This window comes from Pelodiscus sinensis, chromosome 16, assembly GCF_049634645.1.
Source record: "Pelodiscus sinensis isolate JC-2024 chromosome 16, ASM4963464v1, whole genome shotgun sequence".
In the NCBI taxonomy this organism is placed as follows: Eukaryota; Metazoa; Chordata; order Testudines; family Trionychidae; genus Pelodiscus; species Pelodiscus sinensis.
The window spans coordinates 3,135,599-3,159,097 of NC_134726.1; the positions used below are offsets into that span (position 1 = coordinate 3,135,599).

The window sequence follows — 23,499 nt, forward strand, 5'->3', positions numbered from 1 at the left end:
CACAAGGGTCAGTAGCCCCCGCAGCACCCGGGCTGCAGCCTAGCTACCGCTGCCTGGCCTCCGGCCGGGACTCACCAGCCCTGCTCCCAGCAGCCAGGGGTCCCGGCCCCCCTCCCTTGGGGAAGTCGGTCCCCCAGCCATTGCTGTGCTGGGGGGCTGGCGACTTCCCTTTTGTTCCCGGCTCTCCCGGCAGCAGCAGGCGCCGGCTCCCCTCGCCAGCTGTTACCAGGGCGCTGACCTGCTGAACCGGGATGCCGACAGCTGCAACTGACACGCGGCTTCTGTGCCCGGTTCCAGCGCCCTCCTGGGCCGCTGGGCCCCTGAGCCTGCCCCAGGGGGCTCTCCAGCGCCCCAGGAATGGCTCCCATGGGGCTGGAGCAGCCTCCGGCTCCCCGTGTGTTACGGGCCCTGCCTGCCTCCCCAAAGGGGAGGGGACGAGTGTGGCTGAGCCTGAAGAACCCGGCGGGGCAGATGCATTGTCCTGCCCTGACTGCTCATGCTGGTGGCTGGGGGGGGGCAGGCGGTTTGCTGTCCCCAGGACCCGGTCTCCCCTCCTCCGCTGGAGGTGGGCAGAGAGAATCCAGCAGGATCCCTGCTGCAGGGGCACTACCATGCACTCCAGGCCCCCGCATGGGTGACACCGCGTAGCCTCCCGCAGGAGCCCTCCGGCCGGCCAAAGGGTGGCACCAAAGGGGAGACCAGGGGCCCTTGCCACAGCCTGCGTGGGCGGCTGGGTCCCGGGATCCCGGCCTTGCTGGGAGCCAGCTCCAGGCTGGCGTTCTTGGAATGCCTGGGAGGCAGGCGGGCAAACTCGCCTGCCCCCTTCTGCAGGCCTCTCGCCAGGCGCACGGGGCAGCCCCTGGACCCCGGAGCCAGCCGAATCCTAGAATAGATGGCTAGAGCCGGGAGGGACCTCGAGAGGCATCAAGCCCTGCCCCTGCCCCCACGGCAGGACCTCGCACCCTAGACCATCCCTGGCAGGTGTCTGTCTGCTCTTAAATGGAGACTCCCCATACAGCCGCCCAGGCAATTTAGTCCCGTGTTTAGCCACCGACAGGGCGTTTTTCCTTGTCACACCCTTTACTTGAAAGCTGCTGTCATGTCCCCTCTGTCTTCTCTTTTCCAGACTAAACAAGCCCGGTTCTTTCAGTCTTCCCTCATAGCTCATGTTCTCTGGGTCTTGCATCGTCCGTGTTGCTCTTCTCCGGACCCTCGCCAGTTTCTCCATCTTTCCTGCAATGCGGTGCCCAGAACTGGACACGGTACTCTGGCCGAGGCCTAACCAGCGCAGAGCAGAGCGGGAGCGGGACTCCTCGGGTCTTGCCCACGACACTCCTGTCAATGCCTCCCGGAATGGTGTTTGCTTTCTTTGCAACAGCGTCACGCTGCTGACTCATGTCGCTTGTGGTCCATTATGACCCCGATTTCCCTTTCTGCCGTGCTCCTTCCTAGACCGTCGCTTCCCATTCTGTGTGTGAAATGGATTGTTCGTCCCTAAGTGGCGCACTTTGCATTTGTCCTTATTGAACTTCATCCTGGTGCCCTCCAGCCGTGGCTCCGGTTTGAAGCAATTCTCTGCTCCGGAAGAGCCGTTCCATTGAAATCATCGTTCCGGCTGCTCCCCGCGCGCCTTGTCTGTGTGGGCTCGCTGCTGCCAGGTGTTAACGGCCTCTGCTCTGGGCTCCGTGTAGCAGCACTAGCCCCGCTTTGCCCCCATAGGCCAGGTGGGGTTGTCAGGTGTCTGGTTTTGGCCTGGAGAGTCCAGTATTTGCAGCCTCTGCCCAGTTTTTTTAAAAAGCAGAAAATACCAGACATGTATCTTCTGTTTTTCTTGGATGGAAGGCCACTTGGGGCATTCTTCCCCTGCCGTGTCTCGCGGGGGTGGGGGGGAGCATGGACCATGGGGATTTAAAGGTGCAGCGACTCTTTTTTTTTTCTTCTTCTTCTTCTTTGTGCTCAACCAATTTTTTTCCTGCCCTGTTCGGTATTTTTTGTGAAAGTATCTGGCAACCCTAAGGCCAGGTAAAGCGTCCGGCAGTCCCAGCAGGGGCATTAGACTGCTCTGGCCAAACCCAGGGGCAAGAGACTAAAATGAAACCCAGCAGCAGTGCTGATGTGGCTGGGAGAGGTCCACAGGGCCTGCCAGAGGCGGAGGCCAGCTGGAGGCTGAAACGTAGCCTGGCCAGGGCAGGCCTCTGCAGTGGTATCGGCCTGGGCAGTTCTGCTGGGTGTGGGGGGCCTTCCCCTGCCTTTCTGTTGCTTTTTGTAAGTCCCTCTTCTGCCCAGCTGTGGTTCAAGCAGAGCCGGGGGCAGGGGTGTCTTGTGGGGGTCACAGGCTGGGCACTTACCCTTGTTACACATGGCTCTGAGCGCGCCGAGACACCTTTGGGGGGAGAAGGGGCCCGGCTGGAACACTGGCCGTCTCTTTTGTCTTACACCAGTGCCGGTCACGGTCCCTGCCTGCCCCAACCGGCACATTGTTCTAATCCCGGGTGCGGGGTCCACGCAGTGTTCTCCCAGGAACGGACATGAGGGGGAGCATTGGGGGGAGGCCGTCCGGTGCGCTACTCAGAACTTGGAGCACCCACCACCGGGTCTGACTTCTCAAACCAAACAAGCCAGTGTGAGGAATGTGTTTAATGTAAACTGACGTGTGAACAGAGACGTGTTTAAGAGCGTGAGATTACGACCGTGGCAAACGTTACAAGCCTTGGCCTCCTAGGAACCGTATCGTGCTGCACGTTTCTCGGTCTCAAATCTAGCCTGCTGGAGCCAAGCCCCTGGAGCAGTATAACCTAGATCTCCCAAGAATGCAAAATGACACCAATTCCTTCCCCGTGTGTGCGACTCTCACTAACAGAAGAGGAGCTAAGCTCGCGGTGGCCAGCTTCCTCCGTTTTCGTTGGCAAGGTGACTGGGCGCTACCTCTCCCCCCCTCCCCCCCAGTGTCCTGGAACCCGATAAACATCAGCGTTTGCAGTTTGGGTGATTTCCGGGTGCTTGTCGCTCCTTGCGTGGAAGGAGGGGTACCGGCCTCGCCACACCCAAGGCGCCGTGCGCGGGAGTTGGGCTGTGGCGGGCTCGGCGCAGCGGTGCTGCCGTTCCCAGGGGCGCGGCGTGGATCGGCCGGGCGGGTGCTTGGAGTAGGAACGTTTCAGGGTCCCGTCAGATTTCCACCCCCACCTCGCTGCCGTTGGTTTCCAACTGGGGCCTTAAACCCGCTCTGTGGAGAACTGAACGGGCCGGCCCGCGGAGAACTAGTTAATCGCTGGGGTGGGGGAAGGGAAATCTCTGGTGCCGGGTTTCCTCCCCCTGTGGGGACCACCCCCCCCAATCATTGCTGCTTAAAAAGCAGTGCATGGTCGTGCTCCCGTTAAGCAGAGCCCCCTCCCCCTTCAGCCTGGGCCGGCCGTGTTGCTCTTTTCTAATGAAACAACGTCCCTGCAGGGCCTCACTGATCCGCCTGCGCCCCACGCGGAGGGGCTGTGGCTGGAGGGGGGGGGAGGCCTCCCAAAGGGCCAGCCGCACCCCTGGGCTCTCCCTGTTGCTCCTTAGGCCTCGGATGTGGATGCCCCTAGGAGAGACAGGCCCCCTCCTGCTTTAGTGACACCAGGGTCACCTGCCGCCTCTCTCCTCCCAAAAATCTCTCTGCTGGAGTGAGCGTAGCCTCCCTCGCCCCTTTCCCCCGGGTAGCCAGCCAGGGCTGGCGGGTGGCCCCTTTGCATTGCAGCCGGCAGAGAGCTGGCCTCTAGGAACGCCTGGCCCTTCCCCCACCGCCCGGCCGGGGCCCGTGACATTCCCTGTGCAGCAGGATCCAGACTGGAGCCTTCACCTGGCTCCCGCTGGACTGGCCCCTGGGGCTCACGAGAGAGCGGGCGGGGAGGGGGCCGCTGGGGGGTGGGGCACTTCCCAGGGACAGCTCCTGTTTGAGGGGCAGGGTGGGAACAGGTGGTTGTGCGTGGCCCATGCTGCCTCTGCAGCTCCCATTGCCCGTGATTCCTGGCCAATGGGAGCTGTGGGGGTGGAGCCTCCAGGCGAGGGTCCTGCGGGGCCGTGGCTCCAGGTGAGAGAGGAGCAGCAGCCGCACGGAGCCGCCCCACCCCTGGCCAGGAAGGGCCAGCCCAGGACACAGCGTGATGCCCCTGGGCTCCAGCCCTGCCCCACCTCGGGTCTGAGTGACTGGGCCCCACAGCACAGGCCCTGGCCAGCCGAGCCGGGAGGTGGTTGGGGGGCAGAAGGCCGAGCCCCCTTCCCACACAGCCCCTGGCCAGCCGAGCCGGGAGGTGGTTGGGGGGCAGAACGCTGAGCCCCCTTCCCACACAGCCCCTGGCCAGCCGAGCCGGGAGGTGGTTGGGGGGCAGAACGCTGAGCCCCCTTCCCGCACAGCCCCGGGCCGGGGGAGCCGGAAGGTGATTGGGGGGCAGAACGCCGAGCCCCCTTCCCGCACAGCCCCGGGCCGGGGGAGCCGGGAGGTGGTTGGGGGGCAGAACGCCGAGCCCCCTTCCCGCACAGCCCCGGGCCGGGGGAGCGGCGGGGTCCGCTCTCTGCTCGCGGGGTATGAGGGCACGGACCTACGTGGCTGGTAGGCGAGCGCTGGCAGCGAGGAGGGGCTCACCCGGGGGCTGGCGCTGCCTGTGGGCGCATTCCCAGCTCCATCCTGGCAGCGCCGTTCGCTTTTCCCTGACGTGCTTAAACCATTAGTGGTTTGAAACCTGGAACGTGCCCAACGCGCTTGTAGGAAACCAGCGTCTGGTGCGGACGGGGGCTGGGCACCAGCCGAGTGCCGGCGGGCTCTGTCTGCGAGGGGCAGCCAGCCAGGGCTGGTAGTGAGAGCGACGCCCCTGGCAGGGGGCCGTGTGGAACCGGCGGGGCGGGGCGGGTCCGGGTCTCGTCGCCTCTGGACCCCGGGGGCTCTGCTGGAGATAAGCGCGAGTGGTCCCCGCAGCCCAGGCTTGGAGGGGCCACCCTCCCGGCCTGGTGTCCCCAGGGAGTCGGCCGGGCAAGCGGAGCCAGCCAGTACCCCTGGGCTGCACGCTTGCTGCCAGTTGGGAGGCAGCAGAGAGCCCTGCAGACTCCAGCTCCCCAGCCCCTGAGCCAGGCTGGACCCGGGATGCTGTGCTGCCGGGCAGGTGGATGGGGTGTGCACAAGTGAGCTGGGAGGAGGAGCCGTTTCACGCCGGGCTTTTCACGGTCACTTTTCCTTGTGCAAACGCTTAGCAAACCGCCTCCCCTGCTCCTGGGAGCTAGGGAGTGGAAACGGAGGCACGGGGAAACTGAGGCACGGGAGGCGGGCCTCTCAAAGCCACAGCAAATCAGGCCTGGGACTGACTTTCCTCTCCTTGGCCCGTGCTCACACCCCTCCCCCGCCACTCGCAGGGCGATAGGGGGTGAATAGCGGTTTGGTAGCTTCTGGCGGTGCCAGGGGTGCCAGGGGCTACGGGAGTGGCAAAGGCCTTGGCACTGGGCTTGGACTAAGAGCCCCGCTGCAGAGTCCTGAGCGGAATGAGCCGCACTGCCCAGGCTGGCCTTGCTCCGGCTGGGGGTGCCCGGGCAGATGTGGCCAGTGCCCCCTCCCTTACGCCACAGCCAGAGGGGGGGCCCCCTGAGCCCCGTGCTCCTGTCCCTGGCGCTAGTGCGCCCGCGGGTCGGCGGCTTTCCGCTCGGGAAAGCGACAGGGAACTGGCCCAGAGCCGCTGGCGCTGCCGTGGCCTCGGGGTGGGAGCTAGGCCTGGGCTTCTGGCGCAGCCACGCCCGTGCCCCCCGGCAGTCCCCGGAGAGCCTCTGCGAGACAGGAGGAACCCGCTCCCAGCCCGATTCTGCAGGGCTGGCGGATCGAACCCCTGGGTAAACTGAGGCCAAGGGGTGCCCCTTTGGGTCCCGGCACAGAGCAGCAGAGCCAGGCTGCGCACGCCCTACGCTACCGGAAGAGTAACTGAGGGGGTCTCTGTGGGTTTTTTTCAGAGCACCCAGGGTCACGAAAACAACAAGGATTCCAGGCTGCTCTGGCTGAACGCCAGCGATTACGTCCTGTCCGTGGGATTCAGCCAGGTACGGCTCCTGCTCCCCTCCCGCTCCCGCCGCTCGCTGTGCGGCCCTGCCCGGGGGCGGCTGGATCTGCCCCACGCGGGCGGCAGCGGAAGGAAGCCCCGATACTGGCAGAGCGCGGTGCCCGCCTGCCCTGGCCACGTTCCTGGGGGCGGCAGGGGAAGGAAGCCCCGATACTGGCAGAGCGCGGTGCCCGCCTGCCCTGGCCACGTTCCTGGGGGTGGCAGTGGAAGGAAGCCCCGATACTGGCAGAGCGCGGTGCCCGCCTGCCCTGGCCACGTTCCTGGGGGCGGCAGGGGAAGGAAGCCCCGATACTGGCAGAGCGCGGTGCCCGCCTGCCCTGGCCACGTTCCTGGGGGCGGCAGGGGAAGGAAGCCCCGATACTGGCAGAGCGCGGTGCCCGCCTGCCCTGGCCACGTTCCTGGGGGCGGCAGCGGAAGGAAGCCCCGATACTGGCAGAGCGCGGTGCCCGCCTGCCCTGGCCACGTTCCTGGGGGTGGCAGCGGAAGGAAGCCCCGATACTGGCAGAGCGCGGTGCCCGCCTGCCTTGGCCACGTTCCTGGGGGCGGCAGGGGAAGGAAGCCCCGATACTGGCAGAGCGCGGTGCCCGCCTGCCCTGGCCACGTTCCTGGGGGCAGCAGGGGAAGGAAGCCCCGATACTGGCAGAGCGCGGTGCCTGCCTGCCCTGGCCACGTTCCTGGGGGCGGCAGCGGAAGGAAGCCCCGATACTGGCAGAGCGCGGTGCCCGCCTGCCCTGGCCACGTTCCTGGGGGTGGCAGCGGAAGGAAGCCCCGATACTGGCAGAGCGCGGTGCCCGCCTGCCCTGGCCACATTCCTGGGGGCAGCAGCGGAAGGAAGCCCCGATACTGGCAGAGCGCGGTGCCCGCCTGCCCTGGCCACGTTCCTGGGGGTGGCAGCGGAAGGAAGCCCCGATACTGGCAGAGCGCGGTGCCCGCCTGCCCTGGCCACGTTCCTGGGGATGGCAGTGGAAGGAAGCCCCGATACTGGCAGAGCGCGGTGCCCGCCTGCCCTGGCCACGTTCCTGGGGGCGGCAGGGGAAGGAAGCCCCGATACTGGCAGAGCGCGGTGCCCGCCTGCCCTGGCCACGTTCCTGGGGGCGGCAGGGGAAGGAAGCCCCGATACTGGCAGAGCGCGGTGCCCGCCTGCCCTGGCCACGTTCCTGGGGGCGGCAGCGGAAGGAAGCCCCGATACTGGCAGAGCGCGGTGCCCGCCTGCCCTGGCCACGTTCCTGGGGGTGGCAGCGGAAGGAAGCCCCGATACTGGCAGAGCGCGGTGCCCGCCTGCCTTGGCCACGTTCCTGGGGGTGGCAGCGGAAGGAAGCCCCGATACTGGCAGAGCGCGGTGCCTGCCTGCCCTGGCCACGTTCCTGGGGGCGGCAGCGGAAGGAAGCCCCGATACTGGCAGAGCGCGGTGCCCGCCTGCCCTGGCCACGTTCCTGGGGGTGGCAGCGGAAGGAAGCCCCGATACTGGCAGAGCGCGGTGCCCGCCTGCCCTGGCCACATTCCTGGGGGCGGCAGCGGAAGGAAGCCCCGATACTGGCAGAGCGCGGTGCCCGCCTGCCCTGGCCACGTTCCTGGGGGTGGCAGCGGAAGGAAGCCCCGATACTGGCAGAGCGCGGTGCCCGCCTGCCCTGGCCACGTTCCTGGGGATGGCAGTGGAAGGAAGCCCCGATACTGGCAGAGCGCGGTGCCCGCCTGCCCTGGCCACGTTCCTGGGGGCGGCAGGGGAAGGAAGCCCCGATACTGGCAGAGCGCGGTGCCCGCCTGCCCTGGCCACGTTCCTGGGGGCGGCAGGGGAAGGAAGCCCCGATACTGGCAGAGCGCGGTGCCCGCCTGCCCTGGCCACGTTCCTGGGGGCGGCAGTGGAAGGAAGCCCCGATACTGGCAGAGCGCGGTGCCCGCCTGCCCTGGCCACGTTCCTGGGGGCGGCAGGGGAAGGAAGCCCCGATACTGGCAGAGCGCGGTGCCCGCCTGCCCTGGCCACGTTCCTGGGGGCGGCAGGGGAAGGAAGCCCCGATACTGGCAGAGCGCGGTGCCCGCCTGCCCTGGCCACGTTCCTGGGGGCGGCAGCGGAAGGAAGCCCCGATACTGGCAGAGCGCGGTGCCCGCCTGCCCTGGCCACGTTCCTGGGGGTGGCAGCGGAAGGAAGCCCCGATACTGGCAGAGCGCGGTGCCCGCCTGCCTTGGCCACGTTCCTGGGGGCGGCAGGGGAAGGAAGCCCCGATACTGGCAGAGCGCGGTGCCCGCCTGCCCTGGCCACGTTCCTGGGGGCGGCAGGGGAAGGAAGCCCCGATACTGGCAGAGCGCGGTGCCTGCCTGCCCTGGCCACGTTCCTGGGGGCGGCAGCGGAAGGAAGCCCCGATACTGGCAGAGCGCGGTGCCCGCCTGCCCTGGCCACGTTCCTGGGGGTGGCAGCGGAAGGAAGCCCCGATACTGGCAGAGCGCGGTGCCCGCCTGCCCTGGCCACGTTCCTGGGGGCAGCAGCGGAAGGAAGCCCCGATACTGGCAGAGCGCGGTGCCCGCCTGCCCTGGCCACGTTCCTGGGGGTGGCAGCGGAAGGAAGCCCCGATACTGGCAGAGCGCGGTGCCCGCCTGCCCTGGCCACGTTCCTGGGGGCGGCAGGGGAAGGAAGCCCCGATACTGGCAGAGCACGGTGCCCGCCTGCCCTGGCCACGTTCCTGGGGGCGGCAGCGGCCAAGTGGACCGGCCAGGCCAGCTGCAGGGAGCTCTTGCCACGGGGCGAAGGGGGAGACGGGGGCCCTGGTGGGATTCCCCCCGAGCCGTAGGGCGCTGAGGCAGGCCAGCCCACCCAGCCTCGCTGCCGCCTGCCGTCTCTGCTTGGGGAGGTCTGGCGTGGCCCTGGAGCAGGATGTGCTGAGCGGGGAGCTGGCCACGCAGAGGTGAACGCCCCGGAGGTCAGCGAGCGCTGTGCTTGCTCCCGGGGCCGTGGGCCAGGGGCCAGCCCTGCATCCGGACCCGGCAGGCCCACTCCTCCAGCCCCGGGCCAGCGGGAGAGCCGGCCCCAGCCCATGGCACGCAAGGCAGCAGCACGCTCAGGCCGGAGGGGGAGCAGGTCACCACGGCTCACTGGAGCAGCCAGGGAACGGCTTGGCACCAGCCTCCGCCGCCTCTAGGCTCCTCTGACCCCTGCCCAGCCTCAGCCACACCGAGGGTGGCCGGGATCTGACCCCAGGCCCAGCTGAGCCTGGACGTGCCGCGGGCGATGGGGCCGCTGAGGAGACGCGTTCCCCTGAAAGCAGCACAGGTGCCAGGCCCCTCAGCAGGCTCCCCCCTTCTTGGGGGGCGGCCTGTCCCTTTCAGAGGGGAAAGAGGGTTGCACGCTTGGACTGCCCCCCCCCCCCCGCCAGAGCCCAGGAGGTCCCCTCCCAGGATGCACTGGGGTCGCACGGGTTCCCATTTGTCCTGACGTGGCTGCGTCTCAGCCCTGCGTGGGGGGGGTCCCTGGCGTCTCCCCATGACAAGGCGCCTGCTCGTGTCCCCGGGCTGGGGGTGCGGCATGAAAGCCCCGTCCGGCTGCGCTAGGCCCTGAAGCCTGCAGCCGCTCCCCACCAGGGGAAGTCTGCTCTGATCCCACTGGCCCCCAGCATCCTTGGACCGTAGCACAAGTCCCAGCCCCGTGTATCCCAGGCTGGACAGGCACCTGCCCTGGCATAGGCCGCACCCCCAGGTGGTAACTACCAAAGCCCCCGGCACGGGGCTGGCTGCGGGTTATTGGGACAGCCATGGCTGGAGTGGAGAGCAGGCCGGTTCCCCTGGACTGTGCGTGTGCATGCGTGTGTGTGTGTGCGTGTGCGTGCGTGTGTGTGTACGCAACCCGCAAGCCTGTGTCTTTCTGCTCTTGCAGATGAGGGAGCGAGAGGTGAAGCTGTGGGACACGCGGCAGTTCGGCAGCTCACTCGTCTCCGTCGCGCTGGACACCTCTCCAGGGTAGGATTGCGGGCGGGACGAGGGGACGGCTGTTGACAGTTACCGGGGTGGAGGGCCAATGTGGAAGAGGCCGTGGCAGTGCCAGGGGAGGGGCACGTCAGTGTGGAAGAGGGCGTGGCAATGCTGGGGGACCGGCGTGTCAATGCGGAAGAGGGCGTGGCAGTGCCGGGGGAGAAGTGTGTTGCTGTGGAAGAAGGCGTGGCAGTGCCGAGGGAGGGACGTGGCAATGTGGAAGAGGGGCGTGGCAATGCCAGGGGAGGGCTGTGGTAGTGTGGAAGAGAGCGTGGCAGTGCCGGGGGAAGGATGTGGCAATGTGGAAGAGGGCGTGGCAGTGCCGGGGGAGGGGCGTGGCAATGTGGAAGAGGGCGTGGCAGTGCAGGGGAGGGACGTGGCACTGTGGAAGAGGGCGTGACAGTGCAAGGGAAGGGCGTGGCACTGTGGAAGAGGGTGTGGCAGTGCAAGGGAGGGGCGTGGCACTATGGAAGAGGGCGTGGCAGTGCAAGGGAGGGTGTGGCACTGGAAGAGGGCATGACAGTGCAAGGGAGGGGCGTGGCACTATGGAAGAGTGTGTGGTAGTGCAAGGGAGGGGCGTGGCACTGGGGAAGAGGGTGTGGCAGTGCAAGGGAGGGGTGTGACGCTATGGAAGAGGGCGTGGCAGTGCAAGGGAGGGGCGTGGCACTATGGAAGAGGGTGTGGCAGTGCAAGGGAGGGGCGTGGCACTGTGGAAGAGAGCGTGGCAGTGCAAGGGAGGGGCGTGGCACCGTGGAAGAGAGCGTGGCAGTGCAAGGGAGGGGCGTGGCACCGTGGAAGAGGGCGTGACAGTGCAAGGGAAGGGCGTGGCACTGTGGAAGAGGGTGTGGCAGTGCAAGGGAGGGGCGTGGCACTATGGAAGAGGGCGTGGCAGTGCAAGGGAGGGTGTGGCACTGGAAGAGGGCATGACAGTGCAAGGGAGGGGCGTGGCACTATGGAAGAGTGTGTGGTAGTGCAAGGGAGGGGCGTGGCACTGGGGAAGAGGGTGTGGCAGTGCAAGGGAGGGGTGTGACGCTATGGAAGAGGGCATGGCAGTGCAAGGGAGGGGCGTGGCACTATGGAAGAGGGTGTGGCAGTGCAAGGGAGGGGCGTGGCACTGTGGAAGAGAGCGTGGCAGTGCAAGGGAGGGGCGTGGCACCGTGGAAGAGAGCGTGGCAGTGCAAGGGAGGGGCGTGGCACTGTGGAAGAGGGCGTGGCAGTGCAAGGGAGGGGCGTGGTGCTATGGAAGAGGGCGTGGCAGTGCAAGGGAGGGGCGTGGCGCTATGGAAGAGGGCGTGGCAGTGCAAGGGACGGGCGTGGCGCTGTGGAAGAGGGCGTGGCAGTGCAAGGGAGGGGCGTGGCGCTGTGTAAGAGGGCGTGGCAGTGCAAGGGAGGGGCGTGGCACTATGGAAGAGGGCGTGGCAGTGCAAGGGAAGGGCGTGGCACTATGGAAGAGGGCGTGGCAGTGCAAGGGAGGGGCGTGGCACTGTGGAGAGGGGCGTGGCAGTTCTGGGGGACGGGTGTGTGATTGTCCTAAGCCTCCGCCAGTCTCCCCAGACCCGGGAGCCATGGACAGGGCTGCAGTCTGGTGCCCTTTCCCTGGAGCCAGGGGCCTGGCTTGCCCCTGCACGACTTAGGTGGGAGCTGTTGGTGCAGCCCCGCAGCACGCACAGGCGGGAGGCGCCCCGCAGCCGCCCCTCCCCAGCGCCTGGGGGATCCCTCGGCGAGTGTCCCAGAGCGCCTGCTGCCTGGGACTGCAGCCGACCCCCTCCCCCCCGACGCCCTGGCTGGGGCTCACCCCCGGAAAGGGGCGGGCCGGCGCTCCCCCTCGGGGCTGCGGGACCACGCTCCCTGGGGCCTGGCCAGGGCTCCCCCTCGGAGCTGCGGGACCACGCTCCCTGGGGCCTGGCCAGGGCTCCCCCTCGGAGCTGCGGGACCATGCTCCCTGGGGCCTGGCCAGGGCTCCCCCTCGGAGCTGCGGGACCACGCTCCCTGGGGCCTGGCCAGGGCTCCCCCTCGGGGCTGAGGGACCACGCTCCCTGGGGCCTGGCCAGGGCTCCCCCTCGGGGCTGAGGGACCACGCTCCCTGGGGCCTGGCCAGGGCTCCCCCTCGGAGCTGCGGGACCACGCTCCCTGGGGCCTGGCCAGGGCTCCCCCTCGGGGCTGAGGGACCACGCTCCCTGGGGCCTGGCCAGGGCTCCCCCTCGGGGCTGAGGGACCACGCTCCCTGGGGCCTGGCCAGGGCTCCCCCTCGGAGCTGCGGGACCACGCTCCCTGGGGCCTGGCCAGGGCTCCCCCTCGGAGCTGCGGGACCACGCTCCCTGGGGCCTGGCCTGAGCTCCCGCTCGGGGGTGGGCGTGTGGCCTGGGGGAGCAGCAGTGCAAGAACATTCGTCTGCGGGGGAACCCCACCTTGACAGGGGGCCGGGGCTGGGGCTCTTGCCCTGCCCCCAGGAGGGATGGCAGCCGGCCGGCCGGTTCCCTGGGGCTTGGCTCGGCTCGGGCGCTCTGCGCCGGTGGGACGTGGCAGGATCTGGGCTCACGCTGTCCCGCGCCATCTCCCTGTGCTCCGGCCTGCAGGAGGCCAGGGCCCGATAGGGGCGGGGGCAGGGGCTGGGTCCGGGTCCCACGGGTCCTCGGCTCTCCTGGGACCCCCGTGCCCCTGCCCCTGCCCCTGCCCCTGCGAGGGCTGCTGATTGGCCCTGCTCCCAGTGCCAGCACTCCTCCCCCCCCTTCTTATGAGACCCCAGCCAGAGCACAAGAGCGGCCAGACGGGGGCCCCGGAGGGAGGGGACACAACAGGGGATCCTCACGGGATCCCTCCCCTGTCACTCACCGCCCAACACACCGAGGCCGGGGACCCATTCCTGCCCAGCCCGGCTCATTACCATGGATGGGCCGATCCTCCAGGAATCTATCGCGCTTGTTTGAACCCTGGCAAGTCCCCCACCCCGCGTCTCCTGAGCGCGGCAGAGCGGCCGTGGGGGGCCTCAGAGCCGCGGTTTGGGGCGCTGGCTCCAGCCTGGCTCAGGCTGCTGTGGGAAGGGACGGTCAGGGCTCAGGCGCTTGCCGGGGTCGTCTCGGGAGCGGGGCTCTGTCCTGTCCCAGTCTCAGGCTGGGCGCTGGTCCCAGGTGGCCTCGTTCTCTCCCATTCATCTCTCCTGCTTCTTGTCCCAGCCGCCGCCTAGTGCCTGTTCCAGGCCGAGCTCCCGGCCGGGCCCGAGGGGAGCGCTGGAGGCTGCACAGCAAATCGTTCCTTCCCTCAATTCGGGGTGCTCTCTGGGGCTCCTCGCACAAACCAGGGCAGTCGGGAACTCCAGGTGCCCCTCACAGCAGACCAAAGATGGTCTCTCCCCTTTCTTGTGTGACATACTGCTATAGACCATCATTAGGGTTCAGAGTTAACACCAGTCTTTAAATGAGCAGGGTGGGTTTGGCATCATGGGTCTCATTGGCAGGCCCCAGGCTTTGTGTTGGGGGGGGCAGAGGCCCCAGACTTTGTGTTTTGGGGGCGAGGCCCCCGGTTTTGTGTTGGGGGGAGGCCCCAGGCTTTGTGTCAGGGCAGCCCAAGAAGGTTCCCTCAATCTTTGCCATCCATGTGTAGATTTTTTCCATCCATGTGCGATATAAAGTGTATATGCACCAAGACGTGCAGATGTGCACCACCAGTAGCAACACCAAGCTAGCTGTGGGTGCTCTGCTAATCACCAGGGCGCTGCCCACGCGCCCAGCATCCAGGGCAGCCTGGCCCCCGAGGCTGTGGGGGGGTCCCTGGAGCTGCGGGGACGGTAAGCTCTCAAACACCCACTGACGCTTGGAGCGATCCCACTAGCTGTGCGGCACCCCGTGGCCCTCCCTCGGGCGGATCCCTCGGCGCGATGCAGCGCCTGGCGCGGAGCAACGGTTCCTGTGACTGAGAGCGGGGGGACCGGTCGGGCGTTGGCCCGTTGAGTGAGGGTCCCCGTCGTGGCCAGAGCCAGCTGGGCTGCTCCCTGTACCCGGCTCCGAGGGGCCGTGGCTCCAGCAGGCGGGAGGGAAGGAAATCCCTCGGAAGCCTCCCAACTCAGCCAGGGAGGGGAGGGTGCTGTTAGCCAGGCCTCTCCCCGGGGGCACCCCGGGCATCACGTCCCCCCGAGGACCCCGCCACTTGTGCACGCGACTGCCCCGCTTGCTCTGCAACGCCCTGCAGAGCTCCCGGCCCAGGGCAGGGCTCCGGCGTGGGTTGGCTGCAGCTCCGGCCAAGTATTGCATGGGTTAAAATCCCCGAGTGCTCCTGGGCCCGCCAGTGCCGGACGGCTGGCCCCCGAAACCTGCCTGTGCCGCTAACCCCGCCCCGTTGGGAGGCTCCCTCGACCCCCGCTGGGTTCCCGGCCCCTCGTGGCCCTCGAGCCGGCCCCTGGGCTGGAGAGCTGTTTCGTTCAGCGAGCCCGGGGTCCAAAGGGCGAGGCCCCCCCGGCCCCGCTGGCGGGCGCGCACGTGGCTTGCGAGGGCAGGCAGCCGAGGGCGTTGGAATTCGGCTGCTAATGAGATCCAGACGTGCCTGGCCGCGGCCTGCAGGCCGGGCTCAGCTTGGCTGCGGGGCTGTGTGCGCTGGAGGGATGGGATTGGCAGGCTGCGCGGCGCGGCGGGCTGCGAAGGGCACAGCTGTGTCCAAAGCAGAGGTGATAAAAAGCAGGGGGGGGGGGCGGCAGCTGCTGATTACAGAGGGGTGAGCTGCCCCCCCGAACCCGGACGGGGGGCTAGCAGGCAGGGCAGTGGGGCTGCAGGAGGCAGGCCGGATTCCATTCCTCCCCCGCCCCCGTCCCGTGGCAATGCCAGAGCAGTGCAGGGCTTTGGCCGGGTGCTTGCCGACGTGCTTCCCTCCTGGACCGCCCCTGGCCGGAGGCCTCTGGCCCTGGCTCGCTGCGCCCGGAGCCGGGTCTGGGCCCGCAGGGCGGAGCAGGCGGGCGAGCTGCTGTCCGGGACCGGACCGGAGGGGCCTCCGCGCCGGGGGCCGGTGCTCCCCGAAGCGAGGGGGCTCTGCGCCTTCAGGGACCGGCTGCCGCCTGCTGGGCCGACCCTCACAGGGGACTTGGTGTCTCAGCCTAGTGCTGGCCCGTCCATGTCACACAGCCAGCCCCCCGCGTGACCCGGCCCGCCTCTCTGCCCCAGGGGCGGGGCTGGGCTGGCCCAGGGCACCAACACAGCTGGGGGGGGCTCCGGTCAGAGCCGAGCTGTGCTGGCACGGCGGGGGGGAGCCCAGGGCAGGGACAGTGGGGGGGGCTCCGGTCAGAGCCGAGCTGTGCTGGCACAGCGGGGGGGAGCCCAGGGCAGGGACAGTGGGGGGGGTCCGGTCAGAGCCGAGGTGTGCTGGCACGGCGGGGGGGGGGAGCCCAGGGCAGGGACAGTGGGGGGGGCTCCGGTCAGAGCCGAGCTGTGCTGGCACGGCGGGGGGGAGCCCAGGGCAGGGACAGTGGGGGAGGCTCCGGTCAGAGCCGAGCTGTGCTGGCACGGCGGGGGGGGAGCCCAGGGCAGGGACAGTGGGGGGGGCTCCGGTCAGAGCCGAGCTGTGCTGGCACGGCGGGGGGGGGGGAGCCCAGGGCAGGGACAGTGGGGGGGCTCCGGTCAGAGCCGAGCTGTGCTGGCACGGCGGGGGGGGAGCCCAGGGCAGGGACAGTGGGGGGGGCTCCGGTCAGAGCCGAGCTGTGCTGGCACGGCGGGGGGGGAGCCCAGGGCAGGGACAGTGGGGGGGGCTCCGGTCAGAGCCGAGCTGTGCTGGCACGGCGGGGGGGGGAGCCCAGGGCAGGGACAGTGGGGGGGGCTCCGGTCAGAGCCGAGCTGTGCTGGCACGGCGGGGGGGGGGGAGCCCAGGGCAGGGACAGTGGGGGGGCTCCGGTCAGAGCCGAGCTGTGCTGGCACGGCGGGGGGGGGAGCCCAGGGCAGGGACAGTGGGGGGGGGCTCCGGTCAGAGCCGAGCTGTGCTGGCACGGCGGGGGGGGGAGCCCAGGGCAGGGACAGTGGGGGGGGGCTCCGGTCAGAGCCGAGCTGTGCTGGCACAGCGGGGGGGAGCCCAGGGCAGGGACCGGGGGGGGCTCCGGTCAGAGCCGAGCTGTGCTGGCACGGCGGGGGGGGGAGCCCAGGGCAGGGACAGTGGGGGGGGCTCCGGTCAGAGCCGAGCTGTGCTGGCACGGCGGGGGGGGAGCCCAGGGCAGGGACAGTGGGGGAGGCTCCGGTCAGAGCCGAGCTGTGCTGGCACGGCGGGGGGGGGGAGCCCAGGGCAGGGACAGTGGGGGGGGCTCCGGTCGGAGCCGAGCTGTGCTGGCACGGCGGGGGGGAGCCCAGGGCAGGGACGGGGGGGGGCTCCGGTCGGAGCCGAGCTGGGCTGGCACGGCGGGGGGGGGGAGCCCAGGGCAGGGACAGTGGGGGGGGCTCCGGTCAGAGCCGAGCTGTGCTGGCACGGCGGGGGGGGAGCCCAGGGCAGGGACAGTGGGGGGGGCTCCGGTCAGAGCCGAGCTGTGCTGGCACGGCGGGCGGGGAGCCCAGGGCAGGGACAGTGGGGGGGGCTCCGGTCAGAGCCGAGCTGTGCTGGCACGGCGGGGGGGGAGCCCAGGGCAGGGACAGTGGGGGGGGGCTCTGGTCAGAGCCGAGCTGGGCTGGCACGGCGGGCGGGGACTCTGCCCGTTCTTACCAAACTGTGCCTGCTGGCCCAAGCAGAGCAGCTGAGCTGACCAGGTCCAGCTTTGGGGCGCCCAGTGTCCCCGGCAGGGATGAGGGACGCCCCCCACTTGTGGTTCCCTTCTGCCGGCTTCCCCCAGCCCAGCCTGGTGTTGCTGTTTCGGGAGGGGAGTGGGCAAGACGTGGCCGTCTCCGGCCCTGGCGGCTGGAATGGCTCTGCCCCTGCAAGGAGAGCCCCCCTGCCCTTCGCCAGCCGAGGGCCCGGGACCCCCTGGGCCAGTCCCCCTCGTACCGCCCGCTTCCCTCTCTGCACCGGGCCCTGGGGAGCTGGCAGGGAGGGGGCCCCGGAGCCGGGCCAGGGAGTGGCAGGGGTGCCTGTTCTGCTGGAAGGGGGTGCGCGGGGGCCCTAGGAAACTCTCGTCTGGCCTTGAGGGGGGTGTGCGGAGGCCTCGGCAGAGCGGGGGCCGTGGGGGCCCTGCGTGGAGCTGGGTGCCCTGAGCCTGCCGGCCTGCTCCTCCCTTGGCCTCGAGCAGAGCCCAGCTGGGTGGGTGCGGCGGGTCCCCGACCGGGGCAGGGCCCGGTGCCCAGGGCAGGCGGTGGCTGGAAACACCCTCCCGCCTCAGGCTCCAGCCTCTGAGTCATGCTGGAGCGGGCCTGGCCCGGCTGCTCTGACCTCGCCGGCTCCCGGGTTAGGCGGGGGCGCGCCTCGTGCTGTTTTCCAACACGCTGACTCACGCGCTGCAGCCTCCGCCCCCGCCCGGCGCCAGGAGAGCCGTGTGCCACCGGACCAGGGGGCGGCTGGCTCCCCTCTCAGCGCACTGGGCGCGGGACGCGGCCCCCGCGAGCGCTGGGACGTTCCGGGGTAGCGGGTGCTCGGGCTGGCCTCCTGCTGCAAGGCAGCCTCCCTCGCACCCGCCTCGCAGCGCCCCCTGCTGGCGGCAGCCTTGTGGAGCCAGCGCCTGGGGCAGAGATGGCATCTCCCCTGGGGCAGGAGCAGGGGGGCAGCTCCGGTTTTCTCCTCCCTGCGCCGCCAGGAACACTACAGCGCAGCGGAGCCCAGGAAGGGAGGGCGGCCGTGGCCGGGGAGTTCAGCGAGCGGGTATTTGGCTGGGTCCCTGGGTTAACGCCCCTCGTTCGGGGGAGGATCCTGGGGCTCCTCGGGGGCAGGGCATGGCTGAGCCCCCGCGGGCAGTCAGCCAGCGTCCCCCCGGCCTGCTCACCTGCATCTGCTGGCCGTGGGGCCGCTGCTGTGTGTGTGAAAGGGGGGTCCTGCGTGCACCTCGGGACCCCAAGGACGCCCCAGGGACCCCGCCCCCTCTGGCTGGATCAGCCAAGGAACGAAGGGGGCCAGGCGGAGCAGGGTCCTGCTGAAATCTCTTCGGCCTCCCCCGCCCCTCTGCCTGCCCGCTGGCCGGCGGCTGCCCCCCCCCCGCCTGGCACCGTGCCGCTGGGGGCATGGGGCGGCCCCTGGGCCAGGCACTGGGCACTTGCAGGGCAGGAGGGTTTGCCCCAAGCGGGGTAAGGCGCAGCAGGACGTGGAACTGGTCTGTCCCAGGGCCCCGAGCCGGCCCCTCTGCCTGCCTGACGCTGCAGCTGCGCTGGGCACTTCCTCCGGCCTGGCAGTGCGGGGGTGGGGACAGCTGGGACCGGGCCGGCCTGGGCCGGCAGCCGCCCTGGGGAGAACCACACTGCTCCGTGTCCCTCGCCCCCTGGAGCCGGCCTCTCGTGGCTGGGGGCCGCACTGGGCCTGGCCGCCTGGGGCCCGGCAGGGCTGGCCTGCAGGTGGGTCGCTGCGGGGGGCCGCGCGCCCGGCCCCACTGGAGAACAATGCCCAGCGTTCCGGCTCGGCCCTGCCAGAGCCCGCAGGAGACAATCGGCCATAAATCAGGGCCGGCCGGAGCAGCGGGAGAGGGGACTCAAGCACCCGGAAAGCCGGGGTACGGGAGGCTGCTTTGTGCTGGGCCGGGGGCGTGCCGGGGCTGCCCTGGATCGGGGGGGGGGGGGAGCTTGGGACACCCCCTGAGACCTGCCGTCCCGGCTCCCCCGGCTCCTCGGCGGCAGCGAGGGCGGCCACGGCAGGACTCGGATCCCCTCGTGGGACACGGCCTGGCCTGGGTGTTCCCAACACGGGGGGAGCCGGCTGCCCCACCGCTTTCTGCTGACGCTTCCCCGAGGCTGAGCTGGGACAGCGCCCGGCGCCCCCTTCCCAGCCGGGGGGGCAGCAGCCGAGCGGCAGGCGAGTGCCTCGCAGTCCCGGGTCCCTGCCCCAGCCCCGTGGCCCGGCTCGCGCACAGGGCCGGCCTGTCCGAGGGAGACAGAGGAGAACGGGCCTCGGGGGGTCAGAGCTGCCTGCCGGGTGGAGCCGCTCCGCCCCCCCCACCTAGCTCTGCCCCACAGGAGCCTCTCGCCTGAGCTGGGCCGGGGGGGCAGAGCCGGAGGGGCACAGCCCTGCCTGAGGGCCGCAGCTCCTGGCAACCGGCCGCGTCCTGTCCCCTCCTCCCTGGCGGCTGGGGAGCGGTTCTGGGGCACTGACCGGCCGGCTCTCACCTCTCCAAAGGCCCAGCGGGGGGGGCTTGGCAAACAGCTGGGGGCTGTTGGCCCAGGGCAGGCGTGGGTCTGCATGGAGTGGGACCAGCCTGTCTCTGCTCCCCCCTCCGCTGGGCTGGGGGCCAGAGCCCCTCCCTAGGGCCCTGGTGGGGGAACGGGCCCCTCGCGCCGCCCTGCTCCCTGCCAGGCGCCGGGACCCCTGGGCGCAGCGCTGGGGCTGGCGAGGGCACTGCCCATGGCCGTGTGCGCGGGTGGCTGGCTGAGTCACGCCAGCCGCTGGCTCGGCTCCTGCAGGAAGCAATTTGGGGGCGGGCAGGAAGCTCAGCCCAGTCATTAGAGGGGCCAGCCCAGGGCAGGGAGCCGTGCTGGGCCGGCTGCTCTGGCCGACACACCCGGGCAGAGCCTGTCACCCGTGCTGCGGCCGGCAGCTCCAGCACGTGGCTGGCAGGGGGTGGGGGCGGGGCCGTGCACCCTGCCCTCCCGGCTGAACTGTCCTCCAGGCGAGCGGAGCCTCTTCCCAGCTGCACACGGCAGGGGCCTCGGCCCCCGCGCCAGGGAGGGACCCTGGGGCGCTCGGACCAGCCTGCCCCCTCCAGGGACCTAGCCAAGCTCAGGCAGAGCCAAGCCCGCCCTGCCTGCGGAGCCTTGTTGCTAGCCGGAGCCCCGGCTTCTGCTTCTGGGGCGGTGCCCGACGGCCTGTGGCCAGTTCTCCGGCCCAGCTCGGCCCTCCCTGGCCAGCAGCGTCCTGCAGCGGGAGCCCAGCGCTCGGGGGGCAGCAGGCCGGGTACGGGGTGGGGGAGGGGACTGCTCCCCCATTCCCACGCTGAGCGCCGCTGCGCCCTCCCCGCCATGCTTAGAGACGCCCCTGCCCCCCGGTTCCGCCCCTGCTGGCCCCTTGGGCGCGCTGGGCGGGGTGTGCAGGGTCTCGCTCTCCTCGCGCTCCTCTCCCCTGCGCTGCGGGACGTCCCAGCTGCCAGACCGGCCCAGAAGCACCAAGGCGCTGGCTACTTCCTGCCCACCGCCGCCTCCCCAGCCCTCGCGGGCACGGGCAGTGACCAGGCCGTCTCCCCGGGGTCCCCGGCTGGAATTCGGTCAGGGCAGGAATGCCACCCGACCGGTTCCGGCGCCACCCGGGGTGTAGAGAGCACGGAGGGCACGACCGGGCCTGGGCGCCACGACAAAACGAGCTCATCCAGCCGCGCCGCCTCGCAGCGAGGGGCCTGGGCCGGGCGACCTCTGCGCCGCGGGGGAGACCGGCCCCTCGCATCCGTCCGCACGGCAGCGCCCCACACGGGGCCTTCGCTGAGAGGGCGGAGTCAGCACCTCGGGGGCAGCCCCGGCGCCTGCCTTGGGCCCTGCGTGCCCGGCTCGGGGGGCAGCCCTGGCGCCTGCCTTGGGCCCTGCGTGCCCGGCTCGGGGGGCAGCCCCGGCGCCTGCCTTGGGCCCTGCGTGCCCGGCTCGGGGGGCAGCCCCGGCGCCTGCCTTGGGCCCTGCGTGCCTGGCTCGGGGGGCAGCCCCGGCGCCTGCCTTGGGCCCTGCGTGCCTGGCTCGGGGGGCAGCCCTGGCCCAGCACCTCCCAGCTCAGCTCTGGGATCCACGGCTAGGGACCACGAGGGGGGGGCGGGCTGCGAGCTGGCGCAGGGGCTCGGAAAGGGGCAGCCTCCTGCGTGCTCAGGAGGGGGCATTGTCCGGGCGTGGGGGCTGAGCGGAGCCTTGGCCCCGTCGTGGCTTCTGGGGAGCAGCCTCAAGGCCAGCCCCCCCCCCCCCCCCCGGTCGCCAGCCCGGCCCCCTGCGTGCGGTGGGAGGTAGAGGCAGGCATTGCTGCTCCGGCCGGCCGCTCCTGCCTTTCCTCAGCGCTCCCCGGGGGAGGGCGGGGGCCGCGTGCCGACAGCCGTCTGGCCGGAGGCGCAGGCAGGGCCCCGGCACGGATTTCGGCGGCCCCCATTCAGCGCTCAGCGAGGGCAGGTGGGACCCACAGCGCCCGGGAGCCTGCGTGGCCACGGGGAGCCCAGTGAAACCCGACCCCCCGCAGCATCCTCCTCCGGGCGCCGTTTCCACGGCCCAAGCCCCCGTCGCCGCCCTCTCTCTGGGCCCAGCCGCTCCGCCCGGCCCCCGCTGCCGATTATTTCCCCGGGGCTTATAAATACACGCCCGCGAGCGTATGACGTGGCGGCAGGCGCGGGCGCGGCCGCGGCAGGAAGCAGACAGAACCGCGCGGCGACTGCCCAAAGTCAAACGCGCCGCCGCCACTGAGCGCCCAGTTCCAGCGCCTTCCCAGCCGGGGTGCCCCCCGCGTCCGTATTTCAGACCCGTGTCCTGCCGTTCCCCCCCTTCCCGCTTTCGTGTCCCCCTCGGGGGGGGAGCCGTCTGCAGGACCAGCGTTGTTGAATTCCCTCGCCTTGTACAGAATTTCCCGGGGGGGGGGGGCTTTGCTCTCCCTCCCACCCCCCTTTCAGTGGAAAAGTACCAGATTCAAGATGAATTCCAGCAGCAGGTGCCATGGCATTGTGGGAGAGAAGGGAGCGCTCAGTGGTTGGAGCATGGGCTCGCTAAACCCAGGGTTGTGAGTTCGATCCTTGAGGAAGCCATTTGGGGCAAATCTGTCAGGGATGGTCCTTGGCCCTGCGGTGGGGGTGGGGCCTGGACTCACTGACTCGCAAGGTCCCTTCCGGCTCTAGGAGCTGGGCAACCTCCATTCATGTCGTACCCAGCGGCGGCAGCAGACCGCTCTCCCCTGCGCGGTTGGAAGGGCTGGGGAGCGGTTTTGCCCCACCGGGTACACGTGGCCACTCAGCCGGGTCTCCCGCCCAGACACGGCGCACGCGCAGGCTGCAGCGTCTCTCCGGGCGCAGGCGTTTTGCATAGAGCATTTGCCGGGATGCGCCTTCAGCAGCGCGTTTCCGTACACGGGGCCCGGGCGCAGCCCCGCGTTGGCTCCGAGGGACCCGCCGTGCGGCTCGGGCCGAGCCCCCTGCTGGGGGGGCAGCGTGTGGGGAGGGCAGTTCGAATCCCGGCTCTCCGGCGGCGGGAGGCCACGGTTAACCCTCCGCTCGCCGTCTCTGCCTGCCACGTGCTCCGCAGCTGTGTGGGCCTGGGCCAGGGGGAGGGAAGTCACCTTCGACCCCAGTTCAGAGGCTGCTTCCCCTGCTGCGGCGGGGGCCGGGCCGGCAGCCTGCCTGGCCCGGGGTAGGCCCAGCTGCTGCTGGGGCCACGGGCGACCCCCCACTCAGCGGCTGAGGAGAGGCGGCCATGGCCCAGGCCCCGTTGGAAGCGTCTTTCCCTCAGTCCCAGCGAGGCTCTGGGCTGGAGACGGGGGGGCTGTAACGCGGGAGGGAGACAACGGGGGGCTCAGAGAAGCGATGGGAGCTGAGACCTGTGCTGGCCCCGTGGCTCCCGGCATGGAGCTCATCCGAAATCTCTGGCGATTCCCCTCCCCAGGTCCTGGCTGCCTGGGGGGGTTAGCCCCTCCCCCCGTGTATATCACCTGGGGGTGTTCCTAGCCCCCCCCCCGTGTATATCACCTGGGGGTGTTCCTAGCCCCCCCCCCGTGTATATCACCTGGGGGTGTTCCTAGCCCCCCCCGTGTATATCACCTGGGGGAGTTCCTAGCCCCCCCCGTGTATATCACCTGGGGGTGTTCCTAGCCCCTCCCCGTGTATATCACCTGGGGGTGTTCCTAGCCCCCCCCGTGTATATCACCTGGGGGAGTTCCTAGCCCCCCCCGTGTATATCACCTGGGGGTGTTCCTAGCCCCTCCCCGTGTATATCACCTGGGGGTGTTCCTAGCCCCCCCCGTGTATATCACCTGGGGGAGTTCCTAGCCCCCCCCGTGTATATCACCTGGGGGTGTTCCTAGCCCCCCCCCGTGTATATCACCTGGGGGAGTTCCTAGCCCCCCCCGTGTATATCACCTGGGGGTGTTCCTAGCCCCCCCCGTGTATATCACCTGGGGGTGTTCCTAGCCCCCCCCGTGTATATCACCTGGGGGTGTTCCTAGCCCCCCCCGTGTATATCACCTGGGGGAGTTCCTAGCCCCCCCCGTGTATATCACCTGGGGGTGTTCCTAGCCCCCCCCCGTATATATCACCTGGGGGAGTTCCTAGCCCCCCCCGTGTATATCACCTGGGGGTGTTCCTAGCCCCCCCCCGTGTATATCACCTGGGGGTGTTCCTAGCCCCCCCCCCCCCGTGTATATCACCTGGGGGTGTTCCTAGCCCCCCCCCCCCCCCCCCGGCCTGCAAAGCCAGTCCCCTCCCCGTGCCTGGCTCTGATCCCCC

The 23,499-nt window shown here is 70.0% G+C and overlaps 1 protein-coding gene across 2 annotated transcripts in view; it reads left to right on the forward strand.

Annotated features, from left to right (window-relative positions):
- CORO7 (coronin 7) overlaps window positions 1–23,499 on the forward strand; it is a 98,799-nt gene that overhangs the window by 27,975 nt on the left and 47,325 nt on the right. For both annotated transcript variants that reach the window (XM_075899092.1, XM_075899093.1), the window contains 2 exons: window positions 5,962–6,048; window positions 9,931–10,013. In XM_075899092.1, the coding sequence (XP_075755207.1) occupies window positions 5,962–6,048; window positions 9,931–10,013 (170 nt within the window). The remainder of the gene's footprint in view (window positions 1–5,961; window positions 6,049–9,930; window positions 10,014–23,499) is intronic.